The sequence below is a fragment of the Miniopterus schreibersii genome, assembly GCF_964146895.1.
Source record: "Miniopterus schreibersii genome assembly, chromosome: 2".
Taxonomy (NCBI): domain Eukaryota; kingdom Metazoa; phylum Chordata; class Mammalia; order Chiroptera; family Miniopteridae; genus Miniopterus; species Miniopterus schreibersii.
In genome coordinates, this window is record NC_138102.1 from 139,531,033 (window position 1) to 139,552,769 (window position 21,737).

Consider the following 21,737-nt stretch of genomic DNA (forward strand, 5'->3'; position numbering starts at 1 on the left):
ACAAAGTGGATTTCTCAGAACCCCAATGAACTGATAAGAAATGGATTAGACTCCTTAGAGTGGTGCTGGCCAGTAGAAATATAATGCATGCCACATGTGTAATTTTAAATATTTTGGTGGCCACCTTAAAGAAACATGAAGTTAATTTTAATAATATATTTTATATAACACAGTATACCAAAATGCTATTTCAACAATAATTTTAGAATTGAGGTTTTTTACATTGTTTATTCATACTAAGCCTTCTAAATCTGATGTATATTTTACATTTTATAGCACATCTCAGTTCAGACTACTCACATTTCAAGTGCTCAGTAATCACATTTGGCAAGTAGCTACCATATTGCACGTCTCAGCTTTAAAGTGTAGGACTTGAATATACTAAAAGAGTCAATGTTTTGACAGTACCTTTGGACAAAGGTATGAATCAAGAGCCTTCAGAACATACTTAAGGTTATTTCATTACATGAGTCAAAGTTTCTTACCCATAGCACTGTTTTAGGTGGGATGGTTTGTGCACTACAGGATGCTTAGCATCTCTAGCATACAGAGCACTAAAGGTGGGTAACACAGCAATCAGAATATGCCCCCTATATTTCTAAAGGAAAATAAAAGAGGAAGAGACAAGGCTTGGGTTAGACAGATTAAGCATTTGTCCTTTGTCAGAAATGCCAGGATTTCATTAAAGCCTGGAACAAATTTTGCCCCCTCAGCATTGTCTACAACTAAGTACCTACTGTTTGCTAGGCAGTGGTCAGATTCTACCTTGGTTGATATAGAAACAGCACTATCAATATGGTAGGAAAAGGGATAATCGCATTATAGGACTGGCTTTTTGTGCTATGAACAGAGACTCTCCTACCCCTATATGTAGTGTTGGCATGCCTCTTGATTTTGGTACCTTAATTTCTTCTGGAATAGTAAACTATATGGTCTGTGGATTTGAGAAAAGTTATTGTGTGAGGAATTTTTTTGGCTGAAAAGGTGCTATGAACGAGAGGCTTTTCTAGTTCTAGCTCAAATGTCTTAAAAATAAATTTTGTCTCATTCTTAAGTTCCTTTTGCAGAAAGTTGTTTAAGTCTAGAGTATATCAGATTTTTTCATCATTCTGCTTCTTACATTTGAGTCAAGTTATGTCATGTATTCAAACCATTCCTAACTAAAGATTCCTTATTTTAGCCCGGCCGTTGTGGCTCAGTGGTTGAGCATCAACCTGTGCACCAAGAGGTCACCAGTTTGATTCCCCATCAGGGCACATGCCTGGGTTTCGGGCTCGGTCCCCAGTAGTGGGCATGCAGGAGTTGTTTCTCTCTCTCCCTCTCCCTTCTCTCTCTAAAATCAATAAAAACATTTAAAAAAAAAAAATAACAAAAAACAAAATATCTAAAATGGATAGTACATAAAATAAAAAAATGTTTCCAAGTCAATGAAAGAAAGTATTGTAGAAACTGCTTCTCTGGTATGTTTACAGATGTATCTTAATGTAACCTAGTTCTTACTATATAACCAAAAGAACCTCTGTCACTAGCTAGGGGTGAAGAGGATGCCTGGTGTAGTTTTCTCATGTAGATACATTTGTTGCTTTGATTTCATAAGCTTATGATGGAGTTGGGGGTTTGGTTTTATAAAATCTATGCCAGGAATACAGAGAAAACTGAATACCAACTATTTATTTTCCTCATAATAGGACTCTTGATCCAAGTTTAATTAGACCCAATTATTTAGTTTGGGTTATTTATTTATTTTACTTATTACTATAATAATGTATTTTTAACTGCTTAGTAACAGTAGACTTAAATCCAGACCATTGAATTAATGCACTCCAATCCCCACTTCTGAGTCTTCACCTTATAGTTTGTCTATATTCTAATGATTTAAGCTCTTACTGCCTTTTTCCTAAATAACTATTTCCAGCCCTCCAATAATTTGTTGACATTTCTTCAAAATATAAGTAACATTTCACGGGGCGGGCAGTGTATGATTTATTAGATTGCCCTTTCACGGATTTGCATAGATGACTGTATGTATGAAATCACATTATTTTGTCACTTATAGAGTTCATTTTGAGTTTTTAACACCTTTATTTGGGTATCATTTACAATCTGTAAAAATCATTCATTGAAAGTGTATGGTTTGTGATTTTTTTTAGTAAATTTATGGAGTTGTGTAACCATCCCCACACTCCAGTTTTAGAACATTTCCATAGCCTTCCCAGATTTCCTTTAGCCCATATATAGTTAATCCCTAGACTCATACCCAGACCCAGCATCAGGGAATTACTGATCTGAAATGCTTTCTATCTCTAAAGTTGTCTTTTCTAGACATTTCATATAAATAGAATCAGACAAAATAGTCTTTTGCATCTGGTTTCTTTCACTTAGCATAATGTTTTTGAGGTTCTTTCATGTTGTAGCATGTATTAATTAGTATTGTCTTCCTTTTTGCTATTGAATAGTAAGTAGTCTTATTATATAGATATATCAGATTTTGTTTATTCACCAGGTCATGGACATTTGAATTGTTTTGTCTTTTGGCTATTAAAATGCTGCTATAAATAATTGTGTACAAGTTTTTTTGGTGGAGATATCTATGTGTATATATATACACATATATATATACTTTTTGTTTGTTTGTTTGTTTTTCTTGGATAAATTCCTAGGATTAAATTTGTTATCTCCTTTAAGGGTAGGGTTTCTTTCCCTTTTGCCTACTTGTCCTCTTTAAACTAAGGCTTTGGATTCCGCCCCCCCCCCCAATTCTTTTCCTTTTTTCTCTGTTCTTCTTGCCCAGGGAGCACAATACTTGGGAACCTGAGAAAAATTTGGACTGCCCTGAGCTAATTTCTGAGTTCATGAAAAAGTATAAGAAGATGAAGGAGGGTGAAAATAACAAACCCAGGGAGAAGTCAGAAACTAACAAGAGGAAATCCAGTTTCTCAAACAGTGCTGATGATATCAAATCCAAAAAAAAGAGAGAGGTAAGCTTGCTTTCCCCTTTTCCCCACAAATTATTCTTTTGCCACCCCCTCTCTCTCTCTTCTCCCCCCTCCTCAAAAAGAGCCTTATTTTGTTTATTTCTGTTCTAAGGATGACCTGCAAGGTAAAATTGTTGAACAAAAGAGCTTCCAGGGAGGTATGTTGATTAACTACAGCGCCCCCTCCTGGCTGAATGAGAAATGTAATATATGTACACTGAATTGTATTAAGGTGACAAAATTAAATCTGGACAAAACATTCAGCCACTCTCTGTCTTCTCCAGAGAAGAACGCTAAGCTGTCTTAGAGAGAAGGGTTTTTGGTGAATTTTAAGAATAGAAAAGGGCTTTAAAACGTTTACCACTTCCTTTTTTCTTTTGGTCCAAAGATAGCCCTTATTTTCAGTCCTTTATATTCTTTAATTTTGTCATTGAGATGAAATTCACACATATACAATTAACCATTTTAAAGTGTATAGTTCAGTGACATGTATATTCTCTTTTGATCTTATTTGTATGTACTTTACATTAGAAATTAATTTTCGTCTTTTTTTTTTTTTTAATCCTCACCTGAGGACTAAAATTCATTGATTTTTTTTTTTTTTTTTTTAGAGAGAGGTGAAGGGGGGAGGGGGAGAGAGAGGCATTGATGTGAGAGACAAACATTGATCATCTGCACCCTGACTGGAGCCAGGGATCAAACCTTCAACCTAAGTATATGCAGGGAACCAAACCTGCAACCTTTTGGGGCACCAATGATGCTCCAGCAAGCTGAACCACAATGGCCAAGGTTTCATCTTTTTTAATCTTTTTATTGTTCATTTTGGAAAGTCTTTTTATGAAATTTTGGGTTGATTCAGTTGCTTTAGATCTCAAGTAGCTAGCATAAGGAGTGTTATTACCTCTTTTTTTATCTATATCTTTTCCATCTGTGCACACACATACACCCCCCTCCAGCTTCCACTCCTTTATTTCAAGGTTGTGAAACATTTTATGGTGAAGGATGTATCATACCCTTAAAGTTTAATAAAATAAAAGCATAAGTCTGCTTCTGAATCTTCTAGCATCACTGTCATAAGCATCCCTATTTATCTTCATTCTACTTGGATACCTGTCTTTCTAGAGCATTAGTTCTCAGCTTTGGCTGTACTTAGAACCACAAGGGTGGGATGGGGGGCTGCTTTTAAAAACCTCCAGAGCCCAAGATGTACCCCAGACCAAACCAGTTAAATTCAAATTTCTGTGGGTTGGATCTAGGCATCAGTATTTTATAAAGACTTATATAAGTGATTCCTGGTCTCCATAGGAGAGAAAATGGGAGACCAGATTTCCCAAAAGGATTGATGTAAGTGAAAGATTAGAGGCTGCAAGTGAAAAAGGACTCTGGGTTTGTGTCTGTCTCCTTATTTGTTTCCCTCGTTAATTTTATTTTTTACCTTATTTTTAAAACTGCCCTATTCTGGTAAGGTATGTATATCATTATGATAAACTATCTCATTACAGTAAACTGCCGATAAAGAATTTGAGAATGCCTTCCCTTCTCTAAGGAGCTAAGATTTGAGTCATTCTTTTTCCTTTCTAAAATTTATTGGGGTAACATTGGTTAATAACATTATATATGTTTCAGGTGTACACTTTTATAATACATCTTTTATTTTTTTGGTCCTTTGTAGTCCTGCTTTTGTCATTTGATTAATTCTCCAGCTAAGTAAAGAGACCAAAAAACAACACAGCATAAGACTTCTAACTAGCCATTTGTGACATATAGTGTGTATTTCCTCTACCTAGGTTTCTGTCTTTTTATTTTTTTTAATTTTTATTTATTTTTATTTTTTTTGTAAGATAGAGTTCTTCTTTGTTTACTTGTTGCGCGTGTTTTTTAAATTGAATTGCTGGTGCGGCAGCGGTTCACAACACTGTACAGGCCCCGGTGCCCAGCTCTCCAGCACAGCGTCTGCCCAGGACTGTGTGTTCACCGCCCCAAGTCGGGCCCGTCCGCGGTCATTTATCCCCCATACCTGCACCTCACCCCCTCACCCCCTGTGTACAAACACAGTAGCGTCCTTCAGATGTGTCTCGGGCTCCCGTTCCCTCACGGCTGCTCTGCCTCTTAGGACCTTTCCTTGAGTGGGCTGGTCTGGTTTCTGTCTTTTTAAAAAGGAGCAGTCTGGCTTAGAACCACCAGCCAATGCAGAGTTTTGTTCCTAGGCCAGGTTCTGATGCTACCGACCTTGAAAACAACCCCCACTCGTCCCTTACATTGTAATGCTCATCTGGGGCCCCTGACAGCATTCTCAACAGTGCTGGTGGCTGTCAGCTAGGCAGCTAGGAAGATAGGTGATTGTATGTTTTAAAGGTACAGGAGGGGATTGCATTTCTTTTCTTTAAACCACTGCAGAAAAAATTTGTTAGTTGGCATTATGCCTGATTTAAGATTACTGCCTCTGTGATGATTTTTGCATTTTCCTCACCTCGTCTCCTATTCAGCAACTTGAACATTTTTCTTCTCTTCCCTCCCTATGTGGCAAACTGTTTTCAGCCGCCAGCTATGATTTACGACTCAGTTCATGTGCCAGCATTCCAGCTGTGAGCAGCTGTGTGCACATCTGGGAACCTCCTCCCCTTAAGAGCCCCCAAAAGAGGCTATGTTTTTGAGTCAGTATCTCCCCTGATTCATGCATGGAATTTCCTTCCCAGTGTGGGTTCTGGTATCTTTGGGGACCACTTGGACCCTGAATGTTTGTATGTCTCAGAAGAGAGCAAGGAAGGTGAATGTCAGATCAAAGAGATTTTATTATGAAAATCAGATATTAGTTCATTTGCACAGTCTTTATCTTCCATAATAAGGTTTTTTTAAGTTACCTGCTTTGTGCCCTGGCTGCTGCTGTTGGAGCATCATCCTGCACACCAAAAAGTGTCAGGTTCAATTCCCATTCAGGGCACATACCCAGGTTGTGGGTTTGATCCCAGGTCAGGGAATGTGCAGGAGGCAGCCGATCAGTGTTTCTCTCCCCCCTCCCCCCCCAAAAAATATAAAATTTTTTTTTTTTAATTACCTGCTTTATATAAAATTTTGCCATTTTATTCTCACCAGTGGCATCACACCTGAATCAGACCCTGTGCTCCTTATCTAGACTGCATGATTGCATTCTAGCCAAATTTGAATACTCCCCTAGAGAATAATCAGTTTGTTTGTTTGTTTTTAAGCACTGTCCAGTTCTGTTCTCTAATGCTAATGACTCATCCACATCAGGAGCAGATAGGCGCAGACCAGGGCCTCCTCTCTAAACGCATGGGTAATACAGTATGTGAGCTCTGAAAGAAATTTGTTGTTTTATGGTACTTCCTTGAATCATTCTTACTTCTGTTCTTTCATAAATATAGATGATTATGTGAAAAGAAATATTAAAAATACTGGTCAGTGTTAAGGTAAACTAAAGTATGAAAAAATAAATAAAGATGGAGAGGTGTGGTATATTTGAAGTTTATAATATGAAAAAGGGTTCAGTTTGGGTAAACATGGACTTATCATCTCAAGCAGTTTAGGGGTAATCACATTATAGCATTAATGAGATTGGATTAGAAGAGTTCCCAGATGATGACTCCAGGATATTTTAAGGGATATTTAAGAGTTTTAGGGGCCACTTTTAATCTTGAACGACTACTGGAGGGACAACTGCATCTTCTTGCAAAAATATATTTTGGCATTACTGTCACTGGGTGACCCAATATTGTGTTTATTGAATTTTAAGAATTTAATTACAAAAATGGTATCAGGTGGTATTAAATTAGGTTGTGCTTTGTTAAGCTGAGAGATAGGGAGGTTTTTAACTCTCCAAGCTGTAACTTTTCTTCATCTTCTATTTATAGCAAAGCAATGATATTGCTCGGGGCTTTGAGAGAGGACTGGAACCAGAAAAGATCATTGGGGCAACAGATTCCTGTGGCGATTTAATGTTCCTAATGAAATGGTGAGAGCGATTGGGTCTTACTCTACAATTGTGGGGTTTTTTTGACCAGTAACTTGAATTTGTATGGAAGATAGATAGGGAAGACTGAGTATTCCCCAACCAAGAATGTTGATTGTCAAGGATCTCTAATTGACACCAACTGTCAGTATTAAATGGGAATTTTGGTTTGGAATGAATTCTAGAATTCAAAACATTCTCAAGCTTTGGTATTAAGCCAAATTATATTATATTAGCCCACATACCAGAAAGGGTAGATTTGAGGTTGGAAACATAAACATGACCTACCCATTATTTTTTACACAGTTCTGAATCATTTGCCATCAGACCAGGAGCTTGTGGCCACGGGATAGGAGTTGAGTGGGCTTTCTGCCATCACTGAAGACCAAGACCACTGAATAATGTCTAAAAGAGAAAAATAATCGAGCAAAAAGCATTACGAATAATACTGGCCAAAGCACAAGTTATTTCATCCAGTAGAGGGAATGGCTTTTAGAGGAAAGCACAGTTACTTCTCCTCAATATGGTTTCTAAAAGACAGGGTGATTTATGGTCTGGCCCCCACTGCCTCCTGTATCCAAGTCTTCTGCGCTTATGATTTAATTTGGTCCCTAAATAGAGGGTTCATGCTTTGGTGCCACTTAGGAAGCCAATTACCTTAAACATTGTATAATCAAAAGGTTTAACATTTTATTTGATCAGAATTTTGCTGGTAAATTACCCAAAAGCCTATTTTTGAAGAATAACTATACTCTTTCAGAAGTAAGGAGCTGTATTGACTATTTTTCCCACTCAGTCATATGTGCTACATAAGATTTATAGTCGCATATTAACTAGCTCTTTGCACCACAGTCCAAATTTGAGTATCTTCTCTAAGCTGTGGGTCCCCCCCCACACTCAATACTTTCCTCCATGAATTAAACATCTCAGTTTTCTAGACAAGGAGGTAGTTGTCTTTGCTCACATGTCAGTGGAATTTTGATTAAATTTTTTTCCCCTTGATTTGGAATCCTGGTTAAGGAATTTGCTATATTTTTTGTTATACATTGTAGTAAAGCCTGTGTAACTTGGATAATTGAAATTTGCAGCTAATTCCTACATTTCATTTTAGTAGTAGATTTTACATTTTTCCTACTCTCCCTTTTATAACTACTGTTTCTGACTTAAATTTCTGTTTTCTTATTGCTCCAATCCACTGTTCTGACCAAAAGGATAAAGAATGTTTAAACGGGCACCAGATGTTAGGACTCTTTCACTTATGATTGAGAAACTGTATTGATCAATTTATGCATAATCAATAAGGATGAATGTATGTTTGATTGTGCGTTCGTTCACAGGCTCACACATACAAATAAAAATTATGGGAGCAGAATTTATATAATATAATTTTCAGCCTTTTGATTAAACCTGCTATGTTTCCCAACTAAATTCTAGCTGTGAAGATTTCTGTTTCTGTCTGATATAGTAATTAAATGATATTCACTAACACAGTAGTTAGTAATACAGTCATCCTCCCTTATCTGTGGTGGATACATTCCAACCTGTCCCCCCCGCCCCCAGCCCAGTGGATGCCTGAAAACTGCTGATAGTACAGAACCTATATGTACTGTGATTTTTCCTATACATAGATACCTATGATAAAGTTTAATTTATAAATTAGGCACAGTAAGAGATTAACAACAATAACTAATGATAAAATAGAATAGTATACTGTAATCAAACTTATGTGTCTCTCTCTCAAAATATTTTTATATATAGCTTGGATACTCTGGACAAAGGGATGATTTACATCCTAGGCAGGACAGCATGAAATTTCACCATGCTACCCAGAACAGCACACAGTTTTAAACTTGGGAATTGTTTATTTCTGGAATTTTTTTTTTTTTTTAATGTCTTTATTGATCTCAGAGAGAGGAAGGGAGGGGGGAGAGAGAGTTGAAACATCAATGATGAGAGAGAGTCATTGATCGGCTGCCTCCTGCACAACCCCTGCTGGGGATCAAGCCCAAAACCCAGGCATGTGCCCTGACTGGGAATTGAACCATGATCTCCTGGATCCTAGGTTGATGCTCAGCTGCTGAGCCACACCGGCTGGGCTATTGCTGGAATTTTTCACTTAATATTTGTGGACCACAGCTGGCCTTGGGTAACCAACTGCAGAAAGCGAACCCACAGATAAGGGAGGACTAACGTAATTTAATTCATTTACTTAAACTTCTCTGAAAATATTGAACTGGATCCCAATAAATTCAATAAAAATTTTTAAAAGAAAATACCGAACTGGAAGGGTTCTTCTCACTTTGAAATCAGGATGAAGAGGAAATTACATTAATTAAATCCAGAAATTGACAGAAACCTATATTTGCACAGTCTCTCACTCTTCATCTCCTCTTAAGTCTCCTTCCTATTCTTTCTCTCCAGGAAAGACACAGATGAAGCAGACCTGGTTCTTGCAAAAGAAGCTAATGTAAAATGTCCACAGATTGTGATAGCATTTTATGAAGAGAGACTGACGTGGCATGCATATCCTGAGGATGCGGAAAACAAAGAGAAAGAAACAGCAAAGAGCTAAAGGAGGGGGTGGTCTCTGTCATTTCTCTTTGTACATAATACATTCACCTCCCTGCCTCCTCTCCCTTCTACCTACCCCCTTCTATCCTAAACACATTCATAAAAAATGTGCTTATCACTGTGCTCCAGAGGAGAAATGTTGATATTGGTTCTCTTGTAACATAACTGGTGGTCTGATTCATGATAATTGTCTTTCTGTGAAGACCGGGCATTTGCATACTGTGTGTAATTCCCACAATTTTTTCCTTTGCCCTGATCTCTTTCTTCTGCTCCCCTGTGACCTCTAGATGAGTTTTAACTTTTTAATCATCTGAGAGTCTTGATCTTTTCAGGGTTGGTCACTTTTAGACTGGGGGATTTTGTTACAATGAGGGTGAGTTTTGGTTCTTAAAACATGTTGATGACCAGCTAGCCTTTGTTTGAGATGTTGGGATGGAAAAGATATTGCCCATCTTTTTAGAAAGCCAATAGCAACTGCCTACCTGTTGGGGCTTTCCCAACCTCATCCAGCTCTACCCAGGAGAATACAGGGTTCCTGGTGTGGTCTTCTGGGCCACCCTCTGTTGTTCATTCTCACCCATTCTCCCAGAATAGCTCCATCCTTGGAGGACTTGAAATTTTACATTCAGATTTGTCAAGGCACTCCTTTTAGCCCCAGGACTTTTGGCTTTGTTTCTTAGTAATCCCTGCTTTTGCTTCTGCAAGGTGGTGCAGTCTGTCATAAAGTGACAAGATTATTAACTGTGGAACTTTTTAGCTGTTAGTACATGAAAATGATGGGGTAGGATACAATTGTTGTTATCACCTATGGTATATATATGTTATTTCCTTCCATCCCTCACATTTGGACTATATATTTATGTAGGTGCGAATGACTGCTGGGTGCTTGCTTGTGCCAAGGTGCTAGGCACCCTCCAACCCTGCCAACTTCATGGCCTCCCAAAGCATTCCTGTTAACCAAAGAGGCTTCAAAACTGACCCTCACTTCTCAGTGGACACAAGTTTCCCCTCTATGCCATTATTTTCAGTGAGGAATTCTTGGAGGGGAGCCATTGGCCACACTATTAGTTTTAAATATTCATAGAGTTTATAGTCATAAATATCTTGCTTTGTTGACTCCTGGATTTGTCAAGAGTCCCCAAAGTATTAATGCTTTTGTTTTTCCATCCTAAAACTCTTTGTATCTTCTTTTTAAAAATGCATTTCCATGGAAGACTATCACCTCAAGGGTGGCAGGCCCTGGCATTAGCATGTTGACACAACCATCTTTCCTTACTCAGCAAAGCATTTCCCTTTTAGCTTCCTCCTGTTTTGCCATTATATTGAGAGTTTATTTTTCTGGTATCCTGTCTGTCTCCTAAGAAATGCCCTATTTCCCTTCACTCTTTTTTTCTTGGGGGGGTGGGGCGCTAGAAAATCAATCCAAAAAGTAAGGCAGTAGCAGGGTTTCGAGCATCCTTGTCCTAGCCCAAAGCTGAGGGAGTAAGAATAAGTGCTTGAAATAGCCTTAACTCTAGAGTTCACCATCATAAAGGTGGTTTTTGTCGTTGCTTTGATTTTTAAAACATAGCTCACAGGAGCATTCAACCATTTCTAGATTATTTTGAGTAATGAGGGGAATGACTAGGTTGCTCTAGTCCACAGGTGAGCTGAATAATATGCAAATCATATACCCATTCATAGCATTTGTTAACATTGCTTCCCTGCTCAGCTACTGATTGAATTCTGTGTGCTTCTATAAATTATGTCAAAAGTTATACTGCACAGTTGAAAAGACAGCTGTTGATGCAGTGACATGACAGATTGGAGCAATGAAGATTTTGGTTTAAGTCATCCAGGAAAATCCTTCTGAATGGTAATGTGATTAGGTAAGAACTCATAACCCATACCTCAAGTAGGTAGGGGGTTTATCTTCATCTTCCTTTACTCTCTGAAGGAATTAAAGACCTAGATCAAATGCTAAGTAATTAACAGTTTTTACTACTAATCTGATGGGCGTCTAAAAGAAAGGATGGTCAGGAAATAGATTTGTCATACAGGTAATCAAGGATATCAATTAGGGTAGTCAAGAATACGACAACAAAAATAGGCCAGAGCCCCTGAAGAAGTGATCTGAGTCTCAATGTGCAGCTGGAAAAAATGGCCACTTACCCATGTAGCCATGTGTCTACATGTAGCCATGTGTCTCCCAGGAACAGTGGGCATGTAAAATACAGCAACCATATTTTGAAAACCAAAATCTAGCATTTGGACATTTTTTTGTACGGAGAGTGATTCTGAGAAACCTGGGGCATGTGGTTGCCAGGGTTATAAGTAATATTTAAGATATTCAGCAAAATCTGATTTTCTTTTAACAATGCCAGTATTAGCTGTTCATCACTTTACTCTTCATCATTTTCTGTCCACAGTTTATCGTATCAAGGTCTTGTACTAAGTGCCACCAAAACAACTTTTATTCTCTCCTATAGGAATGTAGGGAGCCTGAAGCCAAAACTGATTTCAGCCCTCAGCAGAAATGAAACCAGATGCGTCCCTATGCCTCAAGCTTTCGTTAATGCTGAGTGGCTGTCCTGGCCGTTGGAGAATTGTAACCTCAAAAAGGAAACTTGTTTTCATGGGGTTTCTCCTCTCAGAAGAGTTAGTAGCCAAGGCCCTCAGTATACTTTTCTGTGTTGTTCTTTCAAAACATCTTTCTAATAATTTCTTTAGTAATCAGCATTCAAGGATCTTCCTTTCACAGAATGTAGTAGAGCTTTGCCCAGCAGAGTCTACCAATGTCAATGTAGCCACTTTTCTGAGCCCTGGACGGGACTGATACCCTCACGTTAAGGTCAGCTGTTAGGAACATCAGCCCTAATGGAAGCACCCATTTTTAACCTAGAGAGAGCCATATCATTTTTCCTCTGGCAGTCAGTTTTTGTCTGCCCAAGGGAACATTTGGACCTGTGCTGCTCTCAACACTCAAAAGTCTAGGTGGTCCTTGGCTGTCCCCCCAGTCATATCTCTGTGTTTCTGTTTTTCATGAAAAGCCTGTTCCCATAGGTTGGCAGTTATTCTTAACTTTATATTCCTGTTCTGTAGCCACCCTGCCATCCATTTACTTTATATTTAGGCCCAAATCATAGGACCTTGGAAGAGGTGCTTGGGATCTTACAATTTTGTTGAATCTGTGTTTAGGTCAGCCCACCTAAAGTACAGAGAGATCTGTGTTTGGGTTGGAGAGTGATTGTCTTTGCCCTTAGGGTTTGAAATCAAGGGCCTAAAATACTACTTTGCAGTGACTTGAGAACCCCAGAAAGGGTTATGTCATTAGATTTAAAATGTAAAAATTGTTTTTTACAAATCAGGTTAAAGGAAAAGCTTATTTTGCACCCATGACTCCATCCTTTTGGTTTAGATTTTTAGAGAAAAAATTATAGTGTTGCGTTCTGTACCTTTGTAATCGTACCACCAAGCAATCATACCTTTAGCGAGGTGGAGAAAGGAAGGGTCTGGACCCAGTATATTCCAGTTTCATGTTGGCTTTACCACTAATTGTCAAAGTTATGTTTCCAAAAATAGAGACTTTACCAGCCTTGCATCCAAGAGCATATGCTAAGAATTGGGTAACCCCCCCATACCCAATTAATAGTGGTAGATTTGTATTGAGCCACATTAGTGTATATCAACATTCATTCAACACTTTTCGGTCCAGCAGATATAAAGCTCAACAAGATGCAGTCCCTGACTTCAAAGAACTATCAGTACTGGTGTGGGGTAAAATGACTATTAATAGCAGTGTAATAAATGCTTTAAATGAATACACATTTCTTATTTGGGGGCAGAGACAACTGTTGTTACAGTTTGTGGCCCTAAAGTAGGAGCTAAACGATTGATGTGTGGACTTTTTTCTGTGACCTTGGATGAACTGAGTTAACTGGTCATACATAGGCCACAACAAGGGCTTGTTTTATTCCAGAAAATAAAAACTGAAGGTTGGTTAGAAATGCTGCTATTAGAGAGAACAACAGGTGAGTGGGGATTGAGAACCCCAGATTTCAGTCCGTATTTTAGGCTCTTTGTCAAAGTATCTAATGGTATAGTTAATCCTTGTGAAAAGTATTAACTGTGTTGCAGATCCAGTTATGTATTGTTAAGTTATTTTGGGTCTGTAACATTTATGGACATTTTATCAGAGTTCACACCTTTTTCATTTTTCTCATCTCTTTCAGAGGAATTAACATGAGGCTGGCTTTAAGCCTAAAACAGACATATTTTGCAATGACAAGAGATTTGCTAAAAAGGAGGCCTGAGGCACATCTGTTAACACCTGGGCATCTACTCTGGGCAGTGTAGTTTTATTCAACACTGCAAGGTGGTGATTTCTAAGCAGAGAATTATGTGGAAACCCTCCCACAAATATACATACCCTGGAATTTTAAATTTAATCAGTTTAGGGTGAGGCCTAGCCTTACTGAGTAACAGGCTGACCTTAAGATTTAGTTCTGACCACAAGAAAAATATGCTTTCCTCTGCCTGGACAGTTGAGAGTTGACTACTGTTGGAAGTCAGAATTCCCAAGAATTAGAATAATTCTGGAAAATTAAAGTGTGAAGGTTTTTTGGAAAGCTTCATAAAAACAATTCTCCTTTCTTTTTTGCTTGCTCCGGATCTCTTGAATTTTAAACTACCTCATCTTGTCTTTCTAGAGTTACTTCAACTTGTCATTGCTTCTAACTTGCTTGACTTTGGCTGTTTTTTAAGATGGACTTTTTCCTATTCATTGACAGTGTGTTCTCTTGCCTTTTCATCCTGATCCTCATTTCACCTATCATATTGTTTCTCTGTCAGAGAAACAGTTTAAAATCTTGGTTTATGGGAAGAAAGTGATTCTCTGAGTTCAGTAAGAGAAGGAGTTAAAATAAAGTTGGGGGGGTGCACACAAGTGCACTGGAGGCAGCGTACAAGGGAAGAGCCATTAATTAAGACAATTTCAAAGTCAACTGATTGTGATCATTAATGTCACAATAGATCAAAACCTAATTATCACAGCCTAGGTAAGAGCCATCAGTATTAATCAGAAAATCTAATAGGAAACTATTATCAAGAAATTAGGTCAAATTGAATGCAATGAACTTTTAATCTTGTCATTCTGTGTTTTTGTGTGTGTGTGTATATCCCCTGGCGTTGGCATGTGTGATCCTCACAGTTGATCCAGGCCCCAGTGGCCAGTTTGTCACACTTTGAGGAGTTCCAAACACAGACTGAACCTGAACTGTCGTTGCCACTTTAATCAGTTTTGAACTTTATCATTTGGACTTGTTTGGTGTGATCAGCAATCAATGAAAAAAGGTTTATATTTTAGGTCTTGGAATGGTTGGTCCTTTCTGGAAATAGAGTATCCCTGGTGAATATATACTGTGTGTGTTGATAAATCATTCTTTAAGCTTTTGGTGTATGTAGAGTCCTGCAGCTCTGGCTGTTGCGAGGAGGTATGGCTTTAGTATTTGATTCTAAACCAAGGCAGGCTGTAGATTTGGTCTCTCCTCCCCCACCACATACAGACACACTCTCTCTCTCTAGTTTAGGATAAGGGTCATAGTGATTTCTGCCAGAATCCACTGTAAATGCGGGGGGGGGGGGTGTATTTTTGTTTTGCCTTTCTTTTGTTAAAGGGCTATGCCTCTGGCAGGAGGAAAGAATATTGCAAGAGTCTTAAGACTAGTTGTAGAGAATGCTTTATCCCCTCTCTAAAATGAAGGGGGGGGGGGTCACCTTAATTAAGGATATCCTTAATCCTGAGCTGTTTATGAAGATGCTACATCTCCAGAAGTTGAGCTGAGTCCAGCAAGTTTGGTAAGATGCTGTCCTCTAGGAATTGTGGGGAGGGACCAAAAGCTGCAGGAGGGTGATTGGTGGTGCTGGGATTCCTATGCCCCCAGTTTAGCCTGTAGAGGATGTTGCTGTTGTCACTACTATTGCTGGCCTTTCCCCACCAACCTTGTAGCTAGAGCACTACCAAGACCACTACTGGGAAAGTGGTTCTTATCTTCCTAGTTGAGTGTGGTCTTGCTTCATTCTGAATTTTAGGAATTTGGGTTACTCAGTACAGAACTTTGGGAAATCAGTGTGACTTAGGCCTTCACCTTACTATTTAAAATGTAGTTTCATTTTCAAAACATCCATCAACAGATGGCTTTCAGAAGAAGTGTGTTTCTCCAAAGTTTCTTGCATAGTAATAGCCCTCAGTTAATACTTGTGGGTTGATTGCATTTATCTGCTTTGCAGAGTGATGTGTACTTACCCGCTTCCTTTTGCTCCCAAGTGCTCTCTAAGAAGTCAGATGTTCTAGGGGGTGGAATAAGAATTGAGTGGATGCTATGTGCCAACCTCCTCAACTGATTCATAATGGCTGACCTTGGGCAAGTCACTCCTTTCAATGCCTCAGTTCCCCATCTGTCAAATGGGGGTAATAATACTGACCTACCTCACAGGGGTGTTGTGAGGCATTGTAAATCAGAGTTGATAGAATACTTGAGGGTCCTTGCTGGAGGATGCTTTGAGTTGAAATCCAGGCCTGACACAGGCTTTAGTCCTCACTGAGCTGTCCCAAGGTTGGAACTACTTAGTGACCTCAGAAAGTTTTCTGTCCCCCCACCCCTCATCAAAGCTGCTAGTACAGATGTTGACAGTGTTTTTGTGAATGTTGGAGACTTAATAATCCAGATTTAGGATGTTTTGGGGGAAGGCACATAGTATTTTCTACATCTCGCATCCACAAAGAGAGGCTATTTCAAACCCAAGAGCATTGGATTAGGGAATCATGAGGCAGGGATACTACTGCTTGTTTCTCTCTGCAGGTTGGGAATTAAGGTCCCATGCTCCATGGACTTGGAACAGACTCAGGCTGTCTCAGAAGCAAAGCAGAGACATTGGGTTTGATTTGTATCATTGCTTATCACTCCCCAAACTGACCCACAGACAACTGGGACACTGCAGCCCTTTGTGATATCTGTACCCAAGCCTCCACCTCCCCACAGGAACCAGCTGGTCTCAGAAACAGCCACTTTCTCCAGTCCCCACCAAAAAAAGCCACATTGGAAATTTTTTTCTAGAGGTATGTTTAATACTCAGAATTAGGCATTGATATTTTTTTTTTTTTTTACTATATCTTTATTGATTTCAGAGATAGGAAGGGAGAGAGAGAGATAGAAACATCAATGATGAGAGAGTCCTCTTTGATTGGTTGCCTCCTGCACGCCCCTGACCGGATTGAGCCTGCAACCTGGGCATGTGCCCTGACCAGGAATCAAACCTCGATCTCCTGGATCCTAGATCTCCTGGATCCTAGGTCGATGCTCAACTGCTGAGCCACGTCTAGCTGGGCAGGCATTCATATTTGTTAAAGCTTCATCCAATTCACTGCATTTAGCATCTGTCAACTTGCAGTGTCCACAGCGTGAACCTGACTGACCTTTTTTTCCTCCAGATTGGGGAAACTTCGGACACTATTTCTATTTGCCCAGGTGTGGGCTCAAGAGCCTTACTGTCCATCTCAGTTGAGGGGCTCACCCAGCTCCTTTTCCCAATAGGGCTCTTTCTCCTTTCCCTCTCCTTGGCCTTAGATGTGTAACCCATGAAAAAGCACAAGGTCCTGGCCTCCTGCTGCAGTCACATTCTGGTTCTCCATGTTTTGTGGACTCTGCTCCTCTGTGCGCCCACCACTGGCGACACCAGGTGGTTCTGTGGCGTTCTGGAGGATGGAGAGAGCACTGTCCGACATCCTGCCAAGTAGCCAGGAGTTGACTCGCCTGTGGCCCACAGCCTTCCCACAAGATGGGATCTAAGAGACTTGAGGCTGGGTACCATCCTGAGTAGCAAAGCAAATCATACTTTGTAGCCAGATTTCTGAATAGAAAATGGGAAATTGAATTCTCTATGGACTTTTTGGTTTGTGGGGGAGTATTGGTGGTTTCTTGGTTTTATTTTCGCCAAACATGTCTGCTTTTGATTTTTAATTTTTTTTTAGGATAAGTGATATATATATATGTTCACCTTTTAAATGTAAATGTTCCAAAGTAGGCAATTTATGTGTTTCCACAACTGACATCCAATGCAGACCTCATTCTCTCCCCCTCTTCCACCCTCTTTTCCCTCTTTTCATACTCTTGTATTGATTCTAATAAAATGGTTGCTTTTCAAATATGGATCCTGAGTGGTGGTTTAGAGATCTGGGTCTTACACCTGTTCCTTAATTTGGGTCCTGGAATGTCAGCCAGTAGTCACACATGTCTTTCTGAAAGAGCAGTGAGTTTTGGAGAAGAGCTTTTTCCTAAAGATTGTCGGTCTCTGACTTTCTGCAAATAGCCACAGGGTGGCGCAAGCTTGAGGGAATAAATGTGCATCATGTTCCTTCCTTGGGCCTTAACCAATTCAAGTTGTATGCATTCCTGGTGTTCTTGTCTCTGCTCCCAATGGCTCAGAGAATAAACATTACCCTTCAGGAATCCAGGACTCCTAAGAGAGTCAGCTCCTGGTTGTTAGAATTTGTAGAAAACCATATTGACAATCTAAATCAGGTTTGAAAATCCCAATATGTACATAACTTTTATTATCTTTCTGATTTGCTTCATAAATACCAAAGAAACTGTCTTTTCTGAGGACCAAGTGATTGTAGGTCAGGAACATGGGGGTGGGTTAGGAGGGAAAAAGTATGTAGATAATCAAGAATTTATTGGGTAATATAAGCCTGGTGCAGTTGTGACTCTAATGGAGATGGGCAGAAACAGAAGACTGAGAAGTGAGGAAAATAAAGATCCTAGAACCCAGACATCTTCCCCCTGAGATGTGTCTCCTCTGAAGACTGAGCCCTCTCATTTCCACCATCTCTCACCTAATTCTCCCTTCTCTTGTTCCCTTCTTGCTGCTGAGTTATAGGGTCTCCTCAGTCTAATCTTGTAAAGTCTTATGAAGACATCTGTAGATTGGCTGGTTTAATGGTCCATGAACCCATAAACATGGGATAGGAGAGCCATTTGGTCCACTTCAGAGCCAGACCCTTCTGGACATTATTTATGTCCTAACTCCAAAGCCTGGGACTGCTTGCCCCCTTCCCTTTCCATCTCTTTCTAGTTCTCTCACAACACCACTTCGTCTCTAGGGCCCATCTGATGACTAGGATTTTGACACCCGCACTGCCACTCCTAAACAACTGTGTCTTGGTTCTTGTTTCTCTCCAGTGTGTCGGGGTCTGCCTGCATGGCACTCATTCAGATGAGCTCATCATCGTTCATAACTCTTCTCCCAGAAACCTTGCCACTCGGTGCTCTGGAGAAGCCCAGAGCTGGGCAGTTCTGCCTCCCCCTTTGTCTCCACTAAAGAGCTGCAGAGCCAGTGAAATCGATGCAGCACTGACAGCTGGGGGAAAATGGAGGATCACTGTGTGGGAGCCTGTGCTTAGCTGGATCACTGAGCACACAGCCCCCAGGCAGCCTCTGCCTTTGTGAGGGAGTGTGTGCTGGGGGTGAGAGCCTAGTGCTGGCTGCTGCACATGAGCATGTGCAGAGGGGAACACATTTCAGCCTGTGGAAGCGCCAAGCTGCTACTCAAAACCTTGAGTGTGACCTGGGGCAGGGGAAGGCGGGGCAGGCGAGGCCAAAGCTGGAGCCAACTGGTGTATGAGCATGCCACGCAGACACTGGGGCTCTTATTCCAGCAGAGACGGAAAGAAATAAGCAGCAAGAGTAAGAAACCTTGTGAACTCACCTGCTTAAAGTCATGGACTGGCAGGCACAGGAAGGGAAGGGTCTGGTCCTCAGTTCCTTGGCTGCTTCACCTTTGTTTCCTCCTCCCACTCTGCTTTTCTGCTTCCTCCACCCCCTCTGCAGCTGTAACATCTTGCTTTCCAGGTGCTGGCTCCCTCTTCTCAGCTTCTGTCTTTATTTGTGCATCTGTATTTTTTTTTTTTTAATGGTTTCTCCCCTTTGTCTACTATATCATGTGTATTTTTCTCTTTCTTTGTCTTTTTTCTTCTCATTTCTGGTCTCTCCACCCCATGTTCTCTCCACCCCCTTCAAATTTCACAAGCAGCCTCAATTTCCACATTTAATTTCAACCCCATCAAATTATTGTCCTTTTGCAACAGCCTGGGACTCTTTACGAGCTCTTTCTACCCCGTGCCACCTCTCGAAACAGGTGCATCTCTTTCTATGTATAATGTGATGCCCCCTCCCAGATGGAGAGAGGCAATGCTGGCCCGACAGCCTCACGCTTCACAGCAAACCCTTGTGCGATCATTTGGTTATGAGCCAGGGAGAGAGGAAGAGATGCTGAGAATTTAGTTTGCTGATAAATTGAGAGGCTGCTGAGATGAGAAGGTTTGGGGTTATTGCTCTCTTTGCTGGTTCTCCCCCTTTCCGTTGCTGCTGTCTCCTGGGGAAGGAAGCTTGTGGGGAGCTGGGGTACTGGCCACAGCCACTGCAGCTTATGAAAGTCTCCTCTACATCTGCAGCAAGGGTGGGTGGGGGCAAGTGCGATCTGCAGCCTGAGGAGGAAGGCAGGTGAACCAAAGCCCTTGCCTGTGCCATGTAAGAATGGGATGGACCGTTCCCTCATGCTTTTTCCAATACCTAGCAGCACCTTCCTATACAGCCTGGTTCCCCTCACTCCCGCCCCCCACTATAACTCCGCTGCTTAATGTTCCAGTGATTCTTAACATGAGCCAGGGAGCCCAGCTCCCAGAGACCGGGGCCTGGCTGGGCTCCTTTGTCCTCTGTCACCCCCTTTCTCTATTTCCTGCCTCACCATTCCAGTCATGTCTGCATGGAGCTGGGAGGTAGAGGGATGGAGCTGCCATGATTCTACCTGGAGAGAGCAGGGCTGGGGCTACCTGATCCTCCAGGGTGCAGGCATGGCTCTGGCTTCTAGACAGGACACAGAGAATGCACCCTCTTTCCATGTTTTCTCTACCCTTCTTTTTTTTTTTGCTTCTCCCTTTTACTCTTGTTCATCATCTTAGTTACTATTTTTCCCTTTTAATTGCCTCAGTTTCTTTTTGCATTTTCCCCCTCTCGCTCTGTTTTTTATTTCCATATTTTAGGAGTAGACAGCTAATAAGAGGGCTTGAAGGAAGGAATTGAGAGGGAAAGAAAAGTTTACATTGTTTTTTCCTTTCCTCTTGGGAGGTGTGGGGAGTAGGGATATTGCCGTCTTTCTTTTCCTGGATAATGGAGCATTTCTCCATTCTTAGATCTCCTAATTCTCTCAGCAGTGATGTCTAAACCAGGGATTCTTTTTTTTAAAAATATGTTTTTATTGATTATTTCTTTTAGAGAGAGAGGAAGGGAAGATAGAAACACTGATGAGAGAGAAACATCAATCGTCTGCCTCCTGCACAGCCCCTACTGGGAATCCAAGCCACAACCTGGGCTTGTGCCCTGACTGGGAATTGATCCAGTAACCTCTTGGCTCATGGGTTGATGCTCAACCACTGAGCCACACAGGCTGGCTAAACCAGAGATTCTTAACCTTGAAAACCAGTTTCTATTTTTATTGGGTTCTTTGTGATTTTGTATGTGAGAGAGATCCTTGCCATCTCCCCAAAACAAAGTCAGTTCTCTCGTATTTTTCTGTTAAAATTCTTTAGTTTCTATCTAGCTAAACCAAGTATATCCTTATTTCTGTTTGAGTTTTTTGCTGCCTTTCACCATGGGAATAACAACTTCCCTCTTTGGGGGTTTCCTGTGGCTCCATTCATTAGCATAAGGGATCATGGGCAGATAGAAACCATTTCCTTGATTTCCTCCCCATCCGGAAAAAGCTGGCCAACCTGCCTATAGAAGAAGGTGAGGAATGGTGATTGACTCTCATTCCCTCCCTTTACTCCCCCCATGCTGCTTTCACTAAAAGCAGAGGGAAGGGTTTCTGTTTTGGTTTAAGGAACCGGGTCAGGGATGGTTGGGGTTAATAGACATTCTGTACTCAGGCACACACATGCCCACACAGATGCATGCAGCACAGATGCATGCGAGGAATGCAGTGTGGAAGCTCACCTTCCACGGAGGGGTCTGCAAGGCCCTCTGAGGCTCACCCTCTGCCTCCAGGCAGAATGTCTTCTTCACCCAGAGACTGATGGCTGGAACTTCACTTCTGAAGAGCTCTGGGCAATGAGTCAACTTAGCACTTACCTTCATGTGTTTTGAGTTAGAATAGTCTTCGCCCTGGACTAGATGACTGCCCTGAAAATC

General features: G+C 40.7%; 1 protein-coding gene across 5 annotated transcripts in view; it reads left to right on the top strand.

Moving 5' to 3' along the window:
* Positions 1 to 17,695, top strand: part of CBX5 (chromobox 5) — a 38,202-nt gene extending 20,507 nt beyond the window's left edge. For 4 of the 5 annotated variants that reach the window (XM_081127095.1, XM_081127097.1, XM_081127096.1 and 1 more), the window contains 3 exons: positions 2,792 to 2,978; positions 6,845 to 6,945; positions 9,364 to 17,695. In XM_081127095.1, coding sequence (XP_080983221.1) covers positions 2,792 to 2,978; positions 6,845 to 6,945; positions 9,364 to 9,514 — 439 coding nt within the window. In that variant the 3' untranslated portion in view covers positions 9,515 to 17,695. The remainder of the gene's footprint in view (positions 1 to 2,791; positions 2,979 to 6,844; positions 6,946 to 9,363) is intronic. The other variant, XR_013998108.1, reaches the window with a different exon arrangement.
* Positions 17,696 to 21,737: the final 4,042 nt, after the last annotated feature.